This window comes from Phymastichus coffea, unplaced genomic scaffold (assembly GCF_024137745.1).
Source record: "Phymastichus coffea isolate CEN01 unplaced genomic scaffold, Cenicafe_Pcof_1.1 PCOF00032, whole genome shotgun sequence".
Lineage (NCBI taxonomy): Eukaryota > Metazoa > Arthropoda > Insecta > Hymenoptera > Eulophidae > Phymastichus > Phymastichus coffea.
The window spans coordinates 1,231,644-1,254,608 of record NW_026706843.1 but is presented as its reverse complement, the minus strand read 5'-3'; the positions used below and the strand labels follow the sequence as shown (position 1 = coordinate 1,254,608).

General features: G+C 33.5%; 2 protein-coding genes across 3 annotated transcripts in view; both read right to left on the bottom strand.

The window, feature by feature from the left end:
* The window catches only part of LOC131663273 (vesicular acetylcholine transporter), an 897,411-nt gene that overhangs the window by 578,241 nt on the left and 296,205 nt on the right, over window positions 1–22,965 (bottom strand). The gene's annotated exons all lie outside the window — the stretch shown is intronic.
* Window positions 9,540–9,977, bottom strand: LOC131663280 (CCHC-type zinc finger nucleic acid binding protein-like). The gene has a single exon (XM_058933601.1). The coding sequence runs from the start codon at window positions 9,975–9,977 to the stop codon at window positions 9,540–9,542; it is 438 nt and encodes a 145-aa protein (XP_058789584.1).

The window sequence follows — 22,965 nt, the reverse complement described above, 5'->3', positions numbered from 1 at the left end:
TTATAAAGTTTTTATCGGGCCAAGTATATCGCATCGGTATGATTGTAATTGTATCTAGTATGTATGGCGAGTCATTATTTCCATTTTCCTGGCTTTTTACGATTTGTATAAAAAGGATTGTTTGTGTTTTGTAAATACAGAAATTGAATTTGCAGAATTTTTTTCATTGTCGTATACCTATAGCGAATATTTCGCTTCCCTACCCGCTTAAAATTAGGCTACATTTGAGGAGTGTCATGTTTGTATTAGTTTAATTCTAGTCAAAACAAATGTTTATTTGTAGTTGAAAGAGTGGTTTGATTGTTGAAGGTAAAAGGTGGTCTGTTTGGTAGAGGAGGTGGCGTTATGCATCTAGGTGTTGAGATAGGTATTGTGGGGATAATCTTGATTTCTTGCAGTTCAATGTGTTTTTCTTTGTCGTTGTCTGTTCTGTTTTTGCTTGGTTTCTCGAGTTTGATGAGGAGGTGTGTAATAGAGCTGAAGATGGCTCCGAGTAGGTGGAGCGACCAGCCGTAAATTGCGTGTAGTGCGTATCCTCTAATTATTGTATCTATTATTAATTTGATTGTGTTTATTAAGATCAATGTCATAATTATAACTGAAGAGATTGATCCGCAAGTGATCATTTTGTTTATGATCATATTCCAGGTGCTGACTGCAATGTTTTTTATGGTATTTTTTGAGAAGATGCTTCCACTCGTTGTCACGTCTCCCGTTATTTCTCTTGCTATGTCATTGAGTATTGATGTTCTCTCCATAGGGAACATTATTTGTTGTTGTAGTTCGTCTAGTTCGTCTTGAGAGTATACTCCACTTGTTGCTAATGAATTTATTGATTTAAAGTTCCATCCTATTTTTGTGTTAGGTCTAAGTGTATTTGGTGCTGCGCATGGTTGAGGTTTGGGTGTGAGTCTTACCCATTCTTCTTCGAGTTTGTAGTACGTTGGGACGAGTGCATTACAGTTTATCTGTTCCCCTTTCTTTTTGAGGATGTGTATTTTTGGTGTCAGGAACCATGTTTCGTTTCCAGAGGTTACTGGGAGTTCGTTGTAAAATTCTTCTAATTTAATTATTTTTACTGTCTTTGGTACACATTTTATTAAGTGTACTGCTTCTCCTGCAACTCTTGCGATGTATCCTGGTTTTTTCATGATGTCGTATGCAAATTCGTCAGGGGAGAGGGTGGCAATGGATAGGGCATTTTGTATTACCTTTCTTTCAACTTCACATCTTTCTGTTATTAAATTCAAGTATAGTTTGTTCAATTGACTCCTTAAATGTTTTTCTACGTATACAAATTTTGAATTGACATATGTAAATAGGTCTAGGTTTACGGTGCTTCTTGTGCTTACTAAGTCATTTTCTAGTTGGTATGCGTTTATGTAATTGTCTTTTTCTACGATGAATAGTTTCGAGTGTTCCGTTCTTACAAGTTCTCTGTTGCAGCGTTGTATTTTGTTTCCGGCGCTTAGAGCAAATGTTATTTCACTATGATTTAATGCGTAAATTATTTCGTGATCGTAGTCACTAGAATATTTCGTTGCTATGCCTTTAAATAGTATAGCGAATTCATTTTTGAAGCATGCTTCTCCTGGTAAAATATCCCAGAAGGTATAGCCTGCTTCCATGTCTATACATGTTTTGTCAGAGAACTTGCACTTACGGTCCCTGTGTTTAGTCTTAATTTATCGTTATCTAAGTTTACTTTAGCTCTACTTTGTATTAATGTTATTTTGATAAAGCCATGAACAAATACCTTATTCCATGATCCGAAGCTATCAGCGTAGGCTGCTCCATAGCAGGAGTTTCCTTCTGCGCTACCCGCGAAATCGATACTTTTTGAAGTAGTTGCGTTTATTTTTAGATTAACAATTTTATGAATATTGTCATATACGAAAGTTCCCGTTTCATGGATAAATTTACATTGTTCGTGACTTATTTCGTAAATGTATTCCTGTTCTCCAGTTGGTGTGGGTATTAAGTGCCCGAATATTCCACATGTGGAGACAGTTCTATGTATTTCTATTTTACATTGTAGTACGGAAATTTCGCGGAATTCCGCGGTTTGTATTAATTCTATATATACATTTGATTTATTTACGGGAGTGTTGTGAAAGTCTCATTCTCCCGTGTCTACTAAGGAGTACGTCGTGATGTTTGGCGTTGTTGTCCCGCAGTCGTATCCAATGATGGCTGATGTTATTTTGATAATTGTAATTATTATTAAGAATTGTTGATACATATTGAAATGGTCCTAGAACATAAATTATTGTTAGATTTTTTTCTTGTGCATAATTAATTTATTTGCATGGACTGTATTTGCTTTTCCACCTTTATTTATGATAACATTATTTTTGTCTGTAACCTTTAAGATTTCAAATGGTCCCAGGTTTTGGTTCTTTTCAAGTTTGCCTGGTTTAGGTTCTTTTATGAGCCAGACCTGGTCTCCAACTTTGAAATCTGTTGGGTTTATGAAGCGATCGTAATATTTTTTTGATCTTTCTTTAGTAGTTATTAGGTTTTTTCTTGCAAAATTTGCAATATCTTTCATATTTGTGATTAACTGTGACAGGTAATTATTGAAAGTGGGTAATTGTTCTGAAGCTTTTAAAGCTTCGCTTGAAGGTAATCGTGGTGGATAAGCAAAAACTAGTTCATGTGGTGTGAATCTGTGGGCGCTGTGTACGCTTGTGTTATAATGGAATTGTGCTAGTTCTAGTAATTCGTCCCATTCAATTTTTTTGGTTGAAAAATTTTTTAAATATTCGCACAATGGGTGATGGGCTCTTTCTAATGAACAGTTTGATTGTGGCGAAAAGGCTGTTGTTTCTATTTTCGTGAATTTAAATCTGCGCGCTATGCATTTCAAGAGTTTGCTTGTAAAGTTTGCCCCTCTGTCTGTGAGCACGATTTTTGGTGAACTGAAAACACATATAAATTTTTTTATGAACGCGTCTGCGATTGATTCGGCAATTTGATCGGGTAGAGGTATCACTATTAGAAATTTTGATAATAAATCTTGAATGGAGAGGATGTATTTATTTTGATTTTTGGTAATATTTAGTGGACAGTCAGCGTTTGTTCCTTGAGGTGAGCAGACGTGAAACCACTGTGCTTTACCGGAAAATCCATAGTAATAGCCAATCAAGTAAAGTGACAGTTACAGTTCAAAATAACCATAACAGAACAGCAAAACAAAAATAAAACAACGGCCGAAATGGCCACTCAAAGTGGGGAAAATTTAACAACATTAAATGAACATCAAATTGAAAAATGGAATACTGTAAATAATAAAAGACGCCGAAGCAGTCCAGAATTTCTAGCTAAATTTAAAAGACAACAAACACAATTAACCGACTACTGGCTAAGCAATACAAACAATAAATACGAAATACTCCAAAACAATAAAGAAAATCAAAGTAAAGAAGAAAACATAGTGAACAATGAAGAAAACAAGTTAAATAACAAATCTCCTCCGATTTTCGTCTACAATGTAGAAAATATCAAACCACTAGAAAACATGTTAAATACAATAGCTAAAGACAATTATACACTAAAAGTTATTGGACAAAATAAAGTTAAAATCCAGCCGACAATCTCGGAAAAATATTTGCCAATTATCAAAGCACTCAAAGAAAAAAACACACAATTTTACACCTATCAGCGGAAAGAAGAGAAGGGATTCAAAGTTATTCTAAGAAGTATCCACCCATCAGTTGACATTGAGGAGTTAAAAACTTCCATCGAAGAATACGGACATAAGGTGTTGAACATCCGGAACATTAGACATCGGGTGACAAAAATTCCACTACCACTATTCGCGGTGGAAATCGAACATGACTACAAAAGTCAAGACATCTACAAGGTAACCAAGCTATTACACACAGTGATAAAGTTCGAACCGCCGAATGTTAAAAGAGAGATTCCACAGTGCCATAAATGTCAAGAACTTGGCACACAAAAAATTATTGTTACAAAAGTGCAATTTGTGTTAAATGTGCAGAACAACATGCAACGGAAAACTGTCCTATAAAGGAAAGAATTGCAGAAGTAAGATGTGCAAATTGCCAAGGAAATCATACGGCAAGCTACAAAGGATGTCCGATTCGCAAACAACTGCAGCAAAAACTGTTTCCCAAATTAAGAGAAAAAATACTAGTTACAAACAGTAAACAAGCTCAAATAAATACTAATACTAATAACAGTTCAAATTTAAATGCCAACAAAACTAGACCGAACACAACATATGCTCAAGCAACATCAAAACAAAACGATCAAAACGTAACAGTAGAAACAGACGAATTAAATGCCCAGTCCGAGCGAAGCAAACACTCCGGCGACAATAATAACAATAACACAAATAAACTTGAACGCATGATTGAGCAGCTGATGCAGAGAATGGACTCTATGCTTAATCTCTTAACAGTATTAGTAAATAAAATAGCACAATGAACAGCTTAAAACTCGCTATCTGGAACGCAAACGGCCTTATGCAAAGACATCTGGAGTTGAAAGCATTCTTAATACATGAAAACATAGACATCATACTGGTATCAGAAACACATTTCACAAGCAAGAACTATCTCAGCATCCCAAACTACACAGTATATACAACAAACCACCCACTTAATAAAGCACACGGAGGTACGGCAATTATAATTAAAACAAAAATAAATCATTACTTTCATTCACAGACTACCGAAACCTACCTACAAGCGACGAGTGTAGTCATCAAGGATAAATATGGACCGATAACTATATCAGCTATCTACTGTCCCCCAAATAAAACAATAACAAAAGAAAACTGGACAGATTTCTTTCATTCACTGGGAAACCGCTTTATAGCAGGAGGCGATTATAATGCTAAACACCCATGGTGGGGATCGCGATCACCAACTCCAACATACAGAGGAAAAGTTCTGTACGAAATACTGCAAGCAAATAACTACACTCCAATATCCACGGGAGAACCAACATACTGGCCAGCAGACGTTAAAAAGCTTCCAGATCTAATAGACTTTGCAATAGTAAAAGGAATAAGCAAAAATTACTTTAAAACATCGTCATGCTTAGACTTAACCTCAGACCACTCGCCGGCATTAATCACACTATTATCACAAGTAACAACCACAGATAAAAATTATAATAAAGTTGACTGGAAGAAATATACCCGTTATATAGAGGAACGCATATCATGCAATGTTCCCCTCAAAACAGTCATAAACATAGAAAGCAGCATAGATTCGTTTAACTCACTTCTTAACGAAGCTATCTATAAATGTTCTACTAAGTGTAACAGAAATAAAACAAGGATAAGAAACTCGAGCGAAATCGATCAAAAAATTCGAGAAAAAAGAGTAATAAGAAAAAGGTACCAAGCAACCAGATCAAGCCAAGATAAGTCAAGAGTAAACAAAGCAGCCAAAGAACTGAAAAAAATGTTACATGAAGAAAAAAATAAACAAATGCAGAACTATCTCCAAAATCTGAGCCCGACAGAAGCAACAGACTACTCGCTATGGAAAGCTAATAAACGTCTCAAAAGACCAGTAACGTTCATACCACCAATTAGAAAACCGGCAGGAAATTGGGCTAAAACAGACGAGGAAAAAGCAGAAGCATTCTCGGATCACTTCAGCACAGTATTCACCCCTCATAAAAGAACTATCACAGAGCAAGAAGAAGATACCTTACTTGAAACTACGGAAGTTCAAGATAGAACTCCTATCAAATCGATAAAAATAAAGGAAGTATTACAAATAATTAAAAATATTAAAAACAAAAAAGCCCCCGGATCTGATAATATTACCGGAAAAATGATTAAAATGTTACCCATTATAGCAGTAAGATTTATTACAATTATTTTTAATGCATGCCTCCGCCTACGCCATTTTCTCACACAATGGAAAATAGCGGAGATTATATTGATTCCCAAACCTGGTAAAGCACCAGAACTTGTGACTTCATACAGACCGATGAGCCTTCTACCCATATTCTCTAAAATCTTAGAAAAATTAATTTTAGCCAGAATTAACCCAATTATATTAAACAGAAAACTTATCCCAGATCATCAATTTGGCTTCAGATGTAATCATGCTACTATAGAACAAGTAAACCGAATAACACTTACTGCGAGAAAGGCAATCGAAGAAAAAAAGTACTGCACTGGCATTTTCCTTGATGTTGCACAGGCTTTCGATAAAGTCTGGCATGAGGGACTACTACATAAACTGAAATCATGTTTTCCTGTACAACACTACGAAATACTTCAGTCATACCTGCAAAATAGAACCTTCCAGATCAAAATAAATAATATTAAATCAAAACGACAGCTCATAACAGCAGGCGTGCCACAGGGCAGTGTTCTTGACCCAATACTCTATTTACTCTATACCGCGGATCTACCAAAATCCAATAACATTCTAACAGCAACATATGCAGATGACACAGCAATTTTAACAGTACACACAGAGCCGGCAATAGCATCAGAAATACTACAAATATACATAGACAACTATCTTCAAAAATGGCTTCACTCTTGGAGAATAACAGTGAATGAAAGCAAATCAACACATACTACGTTTACACTTCGGAAAGATACCTGTCCACCTATAAAATTAAACGATAAATACATCCCTCAAAGCAATCAAGTAAAGTACCTAGGCATACACATAGATAGAAGACTTACATGGAAAGAACATATATTTAGTAAACGCAAACAACTAGGACTGAAATGGAGGAAAATGTACTGGCTCATGGGAGGAAATTCGGAGCTGACGATCGAAAATAAACTGTTGCTATACAAAACTGTACTCAAACCTATCTGGACTTATGGTATTCAGCTATGGGGCGCTGCTTCAATCTCGAATATTGAAATAATGGAAAGATTTCAATCGAAAGTGTTACGTAACATAGTCCGAGCCCCATGGTTCGTCACAAACGAAATAATTAGAAATGATCTACAAGTTTCATCAGTCAAAGAAGAAATTAAATCATTCTACGGAAAATATAATGCAAGACTCCATAAGCATCCTAACGAACTCGTCAACAATCTTCTCAAGACTTCCATCACAAACACCAGACTAAAGAAACATAAAATATTAAGCACGTAATCCGATGGATATATAATTGAATATATAGTCTCTTAATCATAATGTAAAACAAATTCAGAAACTCAAAGGAGTATCCTGACTAGAATAATGTAAACTTCGCTAAATGTAATTAAATTTACTTATTGTCTCAAACGGCGAGACAGATTGTAAATAAACGTGGAAATAAATAAAAAAAAAAAAAAAAAATTTAGTGGACCTACTATATCCATAGCAATTTTGTCGAAAGTTTTAAACGGTGTTTCCGTTATAACCATTGGTTGTCTTGTCTTTACTCTTTTTAATTTATTTCTCTGGCAGTCTTCGCAATTTTTTATTCTTTGTTCTATGTCTGTTTTTAAATTTTCCCAATAATATTTGAGTTTGATGCGATTTAATGTTCTATTTACTCCTGAGTGTCCTCCTAAGGCGGATGAGTGATTCAGATTGAATATTCAATCTCGGTCTTTGATTTCGATATATTCTATATAGTTTAAGCAAATAACTATGTTAATTCCTGAGTTCTGAAAGGTTTTTGCGATTATTTCTTCTATTTCTTGCCAATGGATATTGTTTATCTGTAGGTCTTTTGAAATGCTGAATCTATTTTATTTTTGTTGTGTCATAATTTCTTTCAGGGATCCTAAGATGTGGGTGATATTTTGTTTTATTGTTATTGCTGATTGGCCTGAGTCTATGTATAGAATGAATAATTTTTTTGAATTTATTTTTATAATTTCGATTTCATTTGTGCGAAGGTCTTTATCGATATTGATTTTCTTTGACTTTATAAATTGTTCCATTTTTTTGTCTAATATTTGTCGTGATTGGTTTACAAATATTGCAACGTTGTCGTTCCGTGATTCTATGGATTTTTTTGTGAAGACTACATGTTTCTGTTTTTCTAGATCTGTTTTGCTTGTCGTGATTTCTGGTGGGTAATCTTGAATGTTTACTATTGTTTTTTCCTTTGGGCTTGTTTTTTGTTTCAGTGTGTAGGGCAAAGGAAATTGTTTGATATATACTGGCTTTTCGTCTGTTAAGTTGATCTCGTGTTCTTCGATATTGCACATGCCGAGTTCATCTCCTTTTAGCCAGCATATGTCTTCGAATGATATGATCAAGTTCTCTATTGCTCGTTTTTTATTGTGGGTTAAGTGATCTAGCTTTACTGTCTCAATCAGTCGGTTTCGTCTTTCTTTCGTGTCTTGAGTTTCTGGGGCTTTTTCCTGTGTAATTTCCCTTTGTATTTCTTTTTGTGTATCTATAGTTTCATTATCTGATAATTCTGCTTCTTGTATGTGTATATTTTGTTTTGTATTGTCCTCTATTTTTATTTTTTGTTCTAATATCGAACAAAAGGTATAATAGTTGTCCATGATGTATTCTTCTTCTGTTCGCTCTTTTTTATTTTCAAGAGCTTCGTTTATATTTTCCATGAATTTTGCTAAATTTTCTTGATACGTTTGTTCGTCGCCTTCCTCTTGTGCTTGCTCTGTTTTTTCTTTTTCTTGCGTGTTTATTTCGTTTACTGTCGTTAATATTTTTGCTAGATCTTGATATAATGATATGTCTTCATCTTTTGATGTAGTGTCATATTTTCCTGTAATTTCTTTTGTATTGTTGGCTTCTTGGTTTGAAGTAACAATCGATTTTTCTTGTAGTGTAGTAATTGTGGGAGTTGTGTGTTTATCTTTTGTAGATTTTACGAGTATTTTTTCTCCATTGATTTCCTTCATCTAGTCTCACCTTGTAGTCTAAGAAAATGTTTATTCCTAGAATTCCATCGTATGGAATAGAGAAAGTGTCCGGAGCTACATGGAAATCAAAGTATGTGTTTTGTATTGGTATCTTCGTAGATCCTAGGGTTTTGATAGACTTGTCGGTTATTCCGGAGATCAATATCTGTTCATTGCTATTTATGTCTCGTTTTGAAATACTGTTATTTTGTATGATGTTTAGTTGAGCTCCGCTATCGATCAACAATTTGAGTTTCTTGTGTGAATATGGATCATCGACTTCAATATATTGCAGTAAATTTTCCATTTTCAATACGTATGTTTTTGCTTCTATGTTGACTGTGTTTTTGATTTGTTGTGTTTTTGTATTTTTTTGTTGTGGGAGCGCTTTTTCGTTGTGTTCCCTTTCTAGGCGTTCCCTCCAGAAAGGGCCTCGAAGTTTCCCGCTCTTCCTTTATTTCTAAAGCAATTTTGTGTTGTATGACCGGCTATTTTACATTTTTCGCAGAATTCGCCGGCTCGTTTTTGTCGTGATAGGATTATTCTGCATTCATCAATTATGTGGCCGTGTTTCTTGCAAAATTCGCATATTTTTTGTTGATTTGTTGGTGTGTTGTTCATTAATGCGCTTAGTTTTCTACACTCGTTTATATTATGTCCTGGACTTTTGCAGTAGGCACAGCCTTTCCTTTGGAATCCATTATGATTTGAATTATATGATAGGTGTTGGGTTTGTTGAACTTGCTGCGATTGCGTTTTTAGGAGTGGGCTTAGCTGTGTGGCCTGTCTCTTCACAATACTGGCACTTAAATTTCTGTTTAGCTTTGAATTCTGTGAACATGATTTTTACTTGGTCACAGGTGTCTTGTTCGTGGCCTACTTCTTCACAGATAGCACATATTTTGTATAGGGACTTTTTTATTTCTCCTGCTTTACAATCTTTTACGAGGTGGCCCATATTATTGCACTTTCTGCATATTACTTCCGGGCATTGTTGCATTGTATGTCCAATCTTCTCACAATTTTCACATTTGTTTTGTTTTGAAGTTTGGTCATTCTTACAATTTATTGGGTTGTGTCCTGTTTCGTTGCATTTCCAGCATGCTTCGTAGTTACTGATATGTGGGCATTGATCTACTTCATGTCCCATTTCTTGACAATATTGGCAGTGTATATTTTGCCTTTTGTTTAAACGACAGGCACTTATTGAATGGCTTGGTTGGCTACAGAATTTGCATATTAGATTAATTTTCTTTGGCACTCTCTTGCAACTATTCGAGAAATGATCTGTTCCTTTACAATACACGCAGGCTGCCGTGCGACAAAATAGAGCTTTATGTGAAAATTCTCTGCATATTTAACATGTGAGAATTTTTGTTTCCTGAAATTCTTCTTTATTGTTCGAATGTGTTTAGTTTCTATTTGGTTTTGTTGTGTATTTCCTTTTTTCTATGTCGCTTTCGATGTCTATTGCCCTTGTCGACATTTCTTGTACTGTGGTTCCTGGGCCTATTTCATATCTAATTTCTGCTTTTAATACTTTTCTATAGCTTTTAGCTGCTTCTTTGTCTAGTGTAGCTTCGAATTGTGTTCGTTCTATTGCTGTAGTGTCTTCCCATTTATTTAGTTCTTTTATTCTCAATACTAATTGTCGTATTCTGTTAGTATAGTGTACAACTGATTCATCTTCTTCTTGTGATATCTGACGAACTTTTGCATATAATGCGTGTATGTCTTCTTTGATGGGGTATAGAGTTCTGATTGTATTGATTAGGTCTGTTATATTTTCCACTTTGCTTCCTCTTATGGCTTCTTTTACTTCACCTTTAATTTTTATTTTTAATAGTTTTGTAAGATTTCTCTCATCGATGTCGTCTATAATATCCTTTACTTCTTTTAACATGGATATGTATTCCATAGGTGATATGTTTTTGCCATCGAACTCTGCGACGAAGGCTGCTACGTCTTTCAATTGTAATTTCATTGGTTTTTCTTGGTTATCCATATTTGTAGGTATTTTATTAATTGATGGCGTAGAATTTTCTCTAATGATTTTTGTTTTTTGCTTTGTGGTAGACGGGTCTTCGATGAGTGTGTCGATGTTTACTAATGCTAGAAAATCGCTTTTCCGTGGGTTTTCCTTCTGTAGATTATTTTCAAAATTTTTTTGAATTATGATTTCTTGTTTATCTTTTTCGGGAAATGTTTTTCCTTCCTCTTGACTTTGTAGTTCAAGATTTAAAAATATATCTTTTGAAGTTCCTAAGATCAGGCTTTGTTCGTTGTAAATTCCTCCAAAGTCTGAGTATCGTTGATTTCTATCAAGGTCTATTGTGGTATTTATCGTTGAAAAGTTGTTTTCTTGTAAAACTGAATCTTGTTCTTCTGTTTGAGTTGCTGATGAATCTTCGGTTCTTGAAATTTCTGCTTGTGTTTCCTTGGTTTTCTTTGTAGGTGAGTATTGTATCTTGCTGCTTCTTCTGAATGCGTTTTTTTCTAACTCTTTATGTAGGAGGCTTTTCAGTTGGGGATTGCTGCGCGTTTGGGATCGCGTAAGCTTCGAGTCGTTTGAAGTTATTCTGCTAGTTGGGATAATTTTTTTACTCATTTGGGCATTTTATTCGAGAAAAGAAAAGGAAAAGTAAATGTATTGAATTTAGATTGTATTGAATAATTATAAATTATAAGAAAGTTCGAAAGAAAATAATGTGGACTTAAAAAAAAACTAAAAATCGATAGTTAAAATTAGTTCTGTTATTAGGAGGGAGTCACGAAAAATGATTCGTATATTGTTTGATTTATAATATTATGGCATTCATATAATTATATAAGCATGCATATATATATATATATATATATAAGGTTATTTTATCTATGTAGAGGATTTCTTAGAGAAATATAAACTAGAATTTGTTTCTCTGTAAGCAAAGTTTATATATTTTTATTTAGTATTACATATTACTCTTATAATTATTTATTTACAACTGTCTTACCTGTAAACAAAGAAACGACAATTAAAGTTTATTATTTATCACTTCTCTATTTACTCTATTACAATTAATATTATAATTTCTCTAAATAACGTCTTTCCTATCTCTTTTATCTACTTTTCTCAACACGTGCTTATCTCTCTTAACCTCTCTATATCTTCTGTCTCCTTCTCTCTTCCATTAGTCTTCGTGGTTCCCTCTATATACTTTTATCATCGTCTTATCTATAACCGCGCAATGCGCGGCAATATTTGAATTTAAAGAAGTACTATTTCTTTACATCTCCCCTCCCGCAGCGGAAATCAGTAATCGTATTGTTTTTTTTTTTTTTTTTTTTTCTTTTTTTTTTTTTTTTGTTTTTTGATCAGTCTTCTTCATCATTCTCCATTTCAATTGGTTGCAGTTTAGTTATATGGTAGAAGGTAGATTCAATTTTGTTTTTATTCGTATTTATTTTGTAGATAGAATTTGATATTTTATCTATTATTCTAAAAGGTCCAATTTTTAACTCATCTAATTTTTTTCTATTTAGTCTGTGTCCGTTTTCTACGTAGACATAATCTCCTATATTAAATTCATAATTTTTACAATTTTTGTCGAATAAATTTTTGTTATAGTTATGCGATTTGATTGTGTTCTCTAATGCTTTCTTTCTATCTTCAATCCATTTTTCCTCAGTTGTTTTTATTTTTAATTCCGTCGGCAGTATACTTACATCTGTCCCGTCTAATAAATATTTTGGTGCAAAATTTGTGATTGAGTGATCTGTTTCATTATATTTATCTACACATTCTCGTGCTATTGTTGTCCAAGTTTTTTTTCCTTGTTTTTCATTCATTTTACATCTTATTTTGTTGACTAATGTTTGATTTAGTCTTTCATTCAAGCCATTCGAGAATGGTGAATTTACTGCTGTAAATATTAGTTTTACATTATTGTTATCTAAGAATTCTTTAAATTCCTTAGAATTAATACCTGGATATTGGTCTGCTAGAAGTATTCCTATTTCATCTGTTTCTAATACATACCTTAATAATTTAATAAAATCACTTGCATTTTGCGTTTTTGAGGTTATTATTAAGGCGTATCTGGTAAAGTGGTCAACCAGTAGGTGTAAATATTTTTTTGTTGATCTGGATCCTCCAAAACCGCCAATTGTGTCAAGAGACATTATTTCGAATGGTTTTGTTGCTGGGCCTAATTGCGACATTAGTCCAAATTTTTCTTGGCCTCTTGATTTATTTTTTTTACAAATTTCGCAATTTTTACAAATATTGTTTATGTTTTTAGTTAGATTTTTCGCTGTATATATTGAGCTTATTTTTCTTTGCAGTTGTCTGATTCCGATGTGACACAAGTTCTCGTGCGTTGTTTTTATAATTTTTTTACTAAAATCTTCTGATAAAATAATTTTTTCATTGGATTTCGTTTTTTTATAGTAAATTTGGTTTCTTTTAATCCAGCCTTGTTTATTTTTTTGAATTTCATTTGTCAGTTGGTCTGACATTATATCTTTGATTTCTATTAAGTTCACAATTTTCAATAATTCATCTTTGTTTTCTTCAGCTTCTAATACCGGATTTCTACTTAAACAATCTGCTTCTAAATTTTCTTTACCTGGTATATATTTTATTACAAAATCATATTGAGATAAATAGTATGTTAGATCTCCTAACTCTTCATCCGTTCTGGCTTTTATGTTCATGTTTTCTAAAGGTTTGTGGTCTGAATATACTGTAAATTTTTTACCTATAAGCCAGTGTTGCCAGTATTGTACGGCTTCTTTTATTGCTAAACATTCTAGGTATATGGCTTTATGCTTTTTTTGAGCTTTATTTAATTTTCTTGAAAAATATGCTACTGACTTATCTTTTTTATCTTTTTGTGTTTGCTTTAATACTGCTGCAACGCCCTCTAAAGATGCGTCTGTGTATATTTTTATCGGTAAATCTTTATCAAATATCTCTCTTATAGGCTGAGAGCATAGAAACTCTTTTATTGTATTAAATGATTTTTCATATTTTTCAGTCCAAATAAATTTTTCATTTTTCCTCAATAAATTATGTAATGGGTCTAATATTATTGCACAACTTGGTATAAATTCATGATAAAAGTTAATTTTTCCTAGAAATTGCCTAATATTTTTTTGTGTTGTTGGGGTTGGAAAATTTTTTATTGAAATTAAATTATCTTTTAATGGCTGTACTGAATTATTTTTAATTATATGACCCAAATATTTCACCGAGTCTGAAGCGAATGTACATTTTTGAAATTTAAGTCTGAATCCTTCTTTTATTATTGCTTCTAGTACCCGTCTTATATGTTGCGTGTGTTCGTCAAAAGAATGTGAATATATTAGTATATCATCAATGTAATTTACCGCAAATCCTGAGAGATTGTATTTCCTCAAGATGTTACTCAGTATCCTTTGGAAAATTGCTGGTGATGTTTTTAAGCCAAAAGGAAGACAGGTCCATTGAAAGTGTCCATCTTGTGTTACAAAACCTGTTTTTTTTCTGTCCTCGATCCGTAGTGGTATGGACCATAATGCTGAATTTATATCTAATGTAGTAAAATATTTGCAATTTCGTGTTTTGACTATTAAATCTTCTATTAATGGAAATGGTTGAGCCTGTGGAACAATAATTTTATTTAAGTCTCTAAAATCAATACATAACCTTGATCTTTTTCCATCATCTTTTTTATAGGCCAGTGTGTCTGGAGCTGCAAAGGGGCTGTATGATTCTTCTATTAAATTTTTTTGTAGTAATGTAGATATTTGTTTTTCTATTTCTTCTCTATCTTCGATAGTGCATCTGTATGGCCTTTTACTGCAATATTTATCCACTAGCAAATCTATGTGGGCCTCATAGTCTTTGACGGTCCCAATATCATATTTATCCTTGGCGAATATTGTTTTGTATTCATTTAATATTTTATTTATTTCATTTTTCTTCTGATAGTTTAAATGGTCTATCTGTATTTCAAACTCTTCTGCTTTTATGTGTTCGTTAAAGTTTATCGAATACATTTTTATGTTTTTACTTTCGTTTTTTATTTTCCACGAATCTTTTTCGATATTTTATGATATTTGAGTATCTGATTTTATTATTTGTTTTATTTTTAAATCTTTATTTTGGGTTAACCCAAACTTTTTTATTATATCTAATCCTATTATAAAATCATCAAAATCATTTTCTTCAAATACGTAAACATCTATTTTTCTTCCTTTTCAAAAATTTTTGCTTTTATTGTTATCAAACCTTTTGTTTTCTTTACGCCATTAACTGTTTTCATGTATGCTGTATTCACGTTCTTTATATTTTTGTTTTTTATATTTATTAATTTTGAATTTATTAAAGAAATCTGCGAACCTGAATCGTAAATACCGCTCACTTCTAATTTATATTCCAATAATAGTTTGATTTTTATTAATGGCGTAATTTCTCGTTTTTTTGGTCTGTGTTTAATTCCACTTCTAAAAAGGAGTTTGTATTCACATTTTTAATTTGGTTTATTTTTTCATTTTCAAGTTGTTTTGATTTAAACCAACACAACTCCTCTGGATGATATCTATTTCCTTTATTCAAACTCTCACAAGTTTTACAAGGTTTTTTTCCTTCAACTTTTTTTTTTATCTCAAATTTATTACTGTTTGGCCTTGTGAAGTGTTTTTTGTATATTATACCTTCATATTTTCTAATTTCATTGAACAAGTCCGTGCTATCTTTTAGATCATCTCTGTTTATTTTATTTAAAATAAATTCTGGTAGACCTGTTGCAATGAGGTCAAGTAGCGTTTTTTTATAAATTGATTTGTTTATATCTAGTATAAGTCTTTCTTTTCTCATTGCATAATCAATCAATAGTCCGTCTTTATATTTGAACGCAAATGCATATGTGACCATATTCCAACCTCTATTCGCAAATGATTCCAAAAATCTTTTTTTCCATTCGCTCCATGCAGAGTTCATTGTTAATTTTGTTGCCATTGAGCTATACCAGTCTAAACAAGATTTTTCTAAAAATAATCTTAAAATTTCTATTTGTAGTTGATCTGTTGTTATATCAAACCTTATACACTCTTTTTCAAAATTTTCCATCCATTGTGTTGCATTTGAATTTTTACTTGTAAATTTCTCCAATATAAATTTTTCTGAAACTTGTTTTAGGTTATGTTTGCCTTCTTTTTTTTCTGTTGTTTCAATCAATTTTCCGAGTATCTCTTTTAAGCCATCATTTTTTTTCTCTATTTGTTCTTCTACTATTTCTTCTAAATATTGTTCCATAAATTGTATATTTCCATCTTCATCTATGTATGTATTTTTCAGATTTCCATCTACAGTTATCCAAACTTTTCGGGTTTGATGTCTTTTTTTTAAACTATTTTTTATCTTTGAGAAGTTTGGTGTTTGTAGAATATCTTTATGATTGTTGACTGTTCTCAAGTCTTCTGGTATTGAATAGCATTTACCATCCTCAGTAGTGATGGAGGTTATGGCAAACACATTTGATTTCCCGTCTGGTGCTGCTATTACAGCAAATTCAAACTGGAGCTTTACCATTTTGGTGAATAGTGTTAAATGCTTGTGACAAAATTGTCGTTTTATAAGGTTATTTTATCTATGTAGAGGATTTCTTAGAGAAATATAAACTAGAATTTGTTTCTCTGTAAACAAAGTTTATATATTTTTATTTAGTATTACATATTACTCTTATAATTATTTATTTACAACTGTCTTACCTGTAAACAAAGAAACGACAATTAAAGTTTATTATTTATCACTTCTCTATTTACTCTATTACAATTAATATTATAATTTCTCTAACTAACGTCTTTCCTATCTCTTTTATCTACTTTTCTCAACACGTGCTTATCTCTCTTAACCTCTCTATATCTTCTGTCTCCTTCTCTCTTCCATTAGTCTTCGTGGTTCCCTCTATATACTTTTATCATCGTCTTATCTATAACCGCGCAATGCGCGGCAATATTTGAATTTAAAGAAGTACTATTTCTTTACATATATATAAGTAACAAATTCGTATATGAGTAAGTAAGGAATTGTTGTTTTGACCTACTTTTTCTCTACTCTTTCCTTATTTCAATTCGAGTTCCAAAAAAAAAATTTTGCTGAGTTGTAGATTCTACCAGGTCATTTATTCGCGATGATCAAGTTACTACACTGTTTTCGCTTATGAAGTGACACAATTTGATATTATGTGTTTTCAGTTCAAGAGAAGACGATTGAAATGTAATTTGTTTGTAAGAAAAATTCTTTCAAAATTAGAAATTATTAATTTGTTGTTAATTAATGCCTTTAAGATTATATTGAAAAGTTTGAATTGGTAAGATAAAGTAATTTATTCCGATTTTGCACTTTGAATTGATAGAATAGAATGATTTTTCTAATTTTGTACCGGAACCAATTGTTACGTCTCGTGCATAAACTACGAATAGCGAATGTGCGAAACGTACCAATATAGTACTAGTGGCTGATTGAGGCTCACAAGTAATGAGGAATATACGATATATGAATAAGAATGAATGTGTTTTATTATTTTGTTGTACTTACAGTTTCTAGAGTACTTTCAGTATCGTAGATCTCGGTATTTGGATAGGTTCAATAATGAAGTTGCACGTTCTCACTTTTAATGGATCGCGTATTTATTGAGATCAAATAATATAGTTTGACAGGTAATAATTGAATAGTTAGCCAAATTGTCGAACAGGCTTGCACGCGACTGTAGCGTCGATACGTAGAGTTTATTCGTCAATTGTCGAACTGACGTGTACGGAGTAACAATAAAAGATGACTAACTCTTTACAGGTGGTTCGTCTTATATACATAGATTTGTGCTCAATTAATCGCTGATGTTTCTGTGTAGTTGGGTAATTTTTCCTTTTGAGTTCAATGTGTGTTGTGAAATGCTGAGTATGGTCTTTGTATTTTGCTGCCGTGTGGTTTTCTGGTGAATGTGTACATAGTTTTGATTTTACGAAATTCGGGATTGCACTTTTTAAAGAATGTGAATGAGTAAAGATGCGTCTTGAGACGTAACAATACCTAGGATATGTAATCTCGAAAGACGGTTTACTACCTCACAATAATAAAATTTTAGCCGTCCAACAATTTCCCATGTCGAGAAATCCAAGGAATATTAAACAATTTATCGGACTGTGTAGTTACTACGGACGATTCATTAACAAATTTTCTGACATCGCGCAACCATTAAATAAACTGTTAAGAAAAGATCAGCAGTTTATATGGGAAGAAGAGCAGCAGAAAGTCTTTGAACTGCTAAAACGCAAATTCTGTGAGCCACCTATATTGGTTCAACCAAACTTTGAAAAACCATTTATTTTAACAACAGATGCTAGTGGATACTGTGTAGGATGCGTTTTATCTCAAAAACAAGATGAAGACGACTTTGATAAACCAGTAGCTTATGCATCACGAGCGTTAAATGATGCAGAAAGACGTTACAGCACTTTCGAAAAAGAAATGTTAGCAATTGTTTTCGGAATTCTTAAATTTCGACAGTACTTATATGCAAAAAAATTTACCGTCATTACTGATCATAAACCTCTAGTTGGATTAAGATCGCACAAAGATCCCAACTCACGAGTAACTAGAATGAGACTGAAGGTAGTAGATTTTCAATATGAAATTAAATATAAAGCCGGAGCTACAAATATAAATGTAGGTGTTTTATCACGTAACCAGATAGAATTACATACATTAGATTCGCAATTAATTCCAGAACCAATCAATATAGTAAAAGGATTAGAAGCAAATGATGATAAAGTACCGGAACCAGAAGGGATGATCATACGATCGCGCCCTGGACGAAAGCCTAGCGCTAAATACGAAGAAGCTATAAGCGCACTGAAAACTAGTAAACAGAAAAAGAGCCGAGACCAAAGTACTACTGAGGTAACAACACAACAAAAAAGAGAAGACAAGAGGTCAGAAACCCCTGAAAACACCAATAGCAACACACCATGTACGCAACAAGTCGAGAGACAAGCAACAAATGTACAAAGCAAGGGGACAGGTGTGCCATTAAAAACTAGTTTAGAAACCATCAAAGAAGAAGACGAATAAGAATCAAATGAAACTAAGATAGACGCAACAGAGGGGATCGTAAATAATGAGAATGAAATAGAAAACAAATTACCTCAAAGCAACATCATTTATTGTCGCGAAAAATTGTTTATGAGACAAGATAATTATTTGTATTTTGTCAATGATAAAGGAGAACCTCTCGATGAAGGAGCTCGTCTTTTAAAAGAAGTAAATAAATTACCAAGATTAGAAAATTTAAAAGTAGGATATCCTAAACTAATTAAAGTTGGAAAAAGATATCACTTACTAATGCCGCTAAGGTGCGAATAACGAGAAAGCACCGAGGATATAATTATTATGCTAAAAGCATTACTCATGAATTTAAGAAACATTATTGATGAAAACAAGATAGTCACCTTTAGCTTAGCCAAAAGTGAAAGCATAGAGAACGCGTTATTCAGTAAAATTATTAGCTGTATACGAGATAAGCTTGAAAAACTAGATGTCAAGGTCATAGTATGCACCTGACAGGTAAAACATCCCCTACCTAATGAGAGAGCAGAGATTATACAAGAAGCACATTGTTCAACAGTCGGAGGACACGCGGAAGTTAATAAAACATTTAATCTTATTCGACACGAATCGAACTAAGAACATCTTAAAGAGGACGTACTTAGTTTCATACAACAATGTGTTGATTGCCAAACAAAAAAATTAGTACGTGAAAAAACTAAACAGAAGATGGTCATCACTGATTCTCCGCCAGTACCATTTTTCAAAACTACAATGGACATTATGGGACCGATGCCAACGACCAAACTAAATAATCGTTATTGTTTAACATTTCAGTGCATATTTACACGTTTCACTATAGGTATTCCAATAACTGATCAACGGCTATTACTATAGCAGATGCTTTTATTAAACGCGTAGTCTGTGTTTTCGGAGCATCAAACGGCTTGCTTACCGATTGCGGTCAAAATTTTTTATCAAAATTAATGAAAAGAGTTGCAAAAAGATTTCGTATTAAACAATTTCGCACAAGCGCTTTTCATCCTAAATCAAACGGATTAAAAGAATGACAACACTCCTCATTAAACGAATATTTAAAAGTTTTTACAAATAAGTTTGAAGATTGGGATGAATTTGTAGAAATGGCAATGTTCAATTATAACACTAGCAGACATGAGACTACGCATTATACGATGTGTGTTCAAAAAGTAAGGTGACTTTGTATTTTTAAGAAAAAATATTTATTTATTTATCAATATTTATGTAGTCCCCTTCAAAGTAATCCCCCTCAGATACAATACACTTATGCCAACGGTTTTTCCAATCCTCAAAGCACTTCTTACAAGCATTTTTCGGTATAGCCTTGAGCTCTTCCAGCGATGCAGTCTTTATCTCTTCAATCGTTACAAATCTACGCTTTTTCATAGGTCTCTTTAAATTAGTTTTGGGAACAAGTAAAAGTCACATGAGGCCAAATCCGGTGAATATGATGGCTGAGGCATGATTGTGGTGTTGTTTTTGGCCAAAAAATCTCTCACAAGCAAAGATGAGTGAGCAGGGGCATTATCGTGATGCAAAAGCCATGAATTGTTTTTCCACAATTCTGGGCGTTTTCTTCGTATTGCTTCTCGCAAACGGCGCATAACTTCAAGATAATACTGTTTATTGACCGAACATCTATATGGTAAGAACTCCTAATGCACCACGCCATGGTAATCGAAGAAAACAGTCAGCAAAACTTTGACATTTGATCGAACTTGGCGTGCTTTTTTCGGTCTTGGCTCATCTGGGCTCTTCCATTGGGACGATTGGACTTTGGTTTCGATATCATAACCATATACCCATGATTCGTCACCAGTTATGACCCTTTTGAGTAAATCTGGGTCGTCGTTGACGTCATTCAACAGTTCTTGAGCGATGCTCATGCGACGGTTCTTTTGGTCAAAATTTAGCAATTTCGGAACAAACTTCGCTGACACACGTCTCATGCCCAAAACGTTAGAAAAAATTTCATGGCACGAGCCAAGCGATATACCAACATCCTCAGCAACTTCTCTGATAGTGATTCGACGATTTTTCAGAACAATTTTCTTCACTGCTTGAACGTTTTCATCAGTTGTTGACGTGCTTGGGCGTCCAGAGCGAGGCTCGTCATTGGCATCTTCCCGGCCATCTTGGAAGAGTTTGTACCACTTGTAAACATTTTTTTTACTCAGAACAGTTTCACCGAATGCCACTGTCAACATTTCAAGTGTTTCGGAGCACTTTATTTTATATTTTACACAAAATTTGATGCAAATCCTTTCATCCATATTTTTCGATAGCAAGAAATCGCCGAGCACGCAAAACACTTATAACCTTTACGCCTCTCACAACCAAACAAAAAATGCTATACACTTGAATCTTGGTACAGATGTTCCGGAAGAGTGTACCAACATAACAAAACAAAAAAATCGATAATCGAAAGTACATTGCCCGTGAAATTTGAAAAGTCACCTTACTTTTTGAACATACCTCGTACTCCATATGAACTCATGTTTGCAAGAGTTGCACGAGTACCATCAGCAACTCCGCCAGAACCGGAAGATCTTGTGCCTACTTATGCCGATTATATATCACAACTAATTAACCGTTTGAATGCTTTGCACCAAATTGCTCGTGAAAAAATTACACTTGCAAAAATTAAGTCAAAACATTATTACGACAAAAAAATCAATCCCAGAGAAATTAAGGTAAACGACGATGTTTGGCTTTTAAGTGGCTCCGAACCAAAAAAATTCGATGACCAATATTCTGGTCCATATCTGGTATCGGAAATATAGCCCAACGGAAATGTACGAATTGAGATCGGCAAAAACCGCAGCAAAATTGTACATACGAACCGTTTACGCATATCGCACATAAGGCCAGCCGAATAATCGTGTCGCAAAATTTAATAAACAATGGCACAGATTGCATGTTCTGATTAAGATCTATTGAGGAATAACTTAAATTTATTGTTTGCAGATGATGAATCTTCTAATTTGCCTACTGCTCTTGGAACTTGTCACCAAGGCGACGCCTTTCATTGCTTATGATTGTGCGCAAAAATTCGCAAATCTTACATCTTTTTCTTTAGTAGATATTGCAGACTGCGAATTGCCACCACCAATCGTCAATTCTACGCGGATCGAAGTATCACTATTGCAACTCAATGAATATTCGTCGGTCCGAATGCGCTATTGCGAAATAGAAATACTCGTAGATAGGCACGCTCAGAGATGCGGCTATAATAATCATAATATAGAAGTTGGATTAGGAAGAATAAAATACCTACGTGAAACATCAACAGACGAATGCGAAAGAATGCACGTACACAGATCAATATCTATAGGAGATCGCCTCTTTCAGTCTTTACTAGTGAATAATTCAGTAGTACACGCTACAACTTTCGCAGGATCAGCGGGTAGCACAGGTGGATGCAGTAATGCAGGCTACTATAATGACCCATATGGCGCATTTCAAGACGTTTTTATAACAGGATATGTTAAAATTTCGTTGCAAGAACACTGGGAAACAGTATCATAAGATAATAATAAAATCACATTATCAACCGGTACGGTTTGTAAATTCAGTGACGACAAATGCATAGATAACGTTCTCGGTTACGCTTTCTGGGACCCAATTCCCATGCACGAGTGCCAAGAAAATAAGTTCACAGAACTTTACACCGGATACGTAGATAAAGTCATGGAACAGGGTAGCGAAAGGCTACCACTATACGTGTTAGATACACAAGGAGTGTCCTTTGCATTTAAAGATCTAGGAGCATTACCTAAATGCGGGTTTATCTTAACCAGAACAGAACATCCGAGAATTTTTATCCTAGACGATGAAAATAAACATACCTTTCCGGCAATAAAAGATAAAAACATTAAAAAGATTGATTTATTTGTATATTTTAATGCAAAGATTATTTGAAAAACACGGAAGAAAAAGCTTACAAAAATTATCTTATGACGTATTATATCAACAATGCCAGGTAGAAAAGAAAGTCATAATGAATGCACTAAATATCGCAACAATTAGT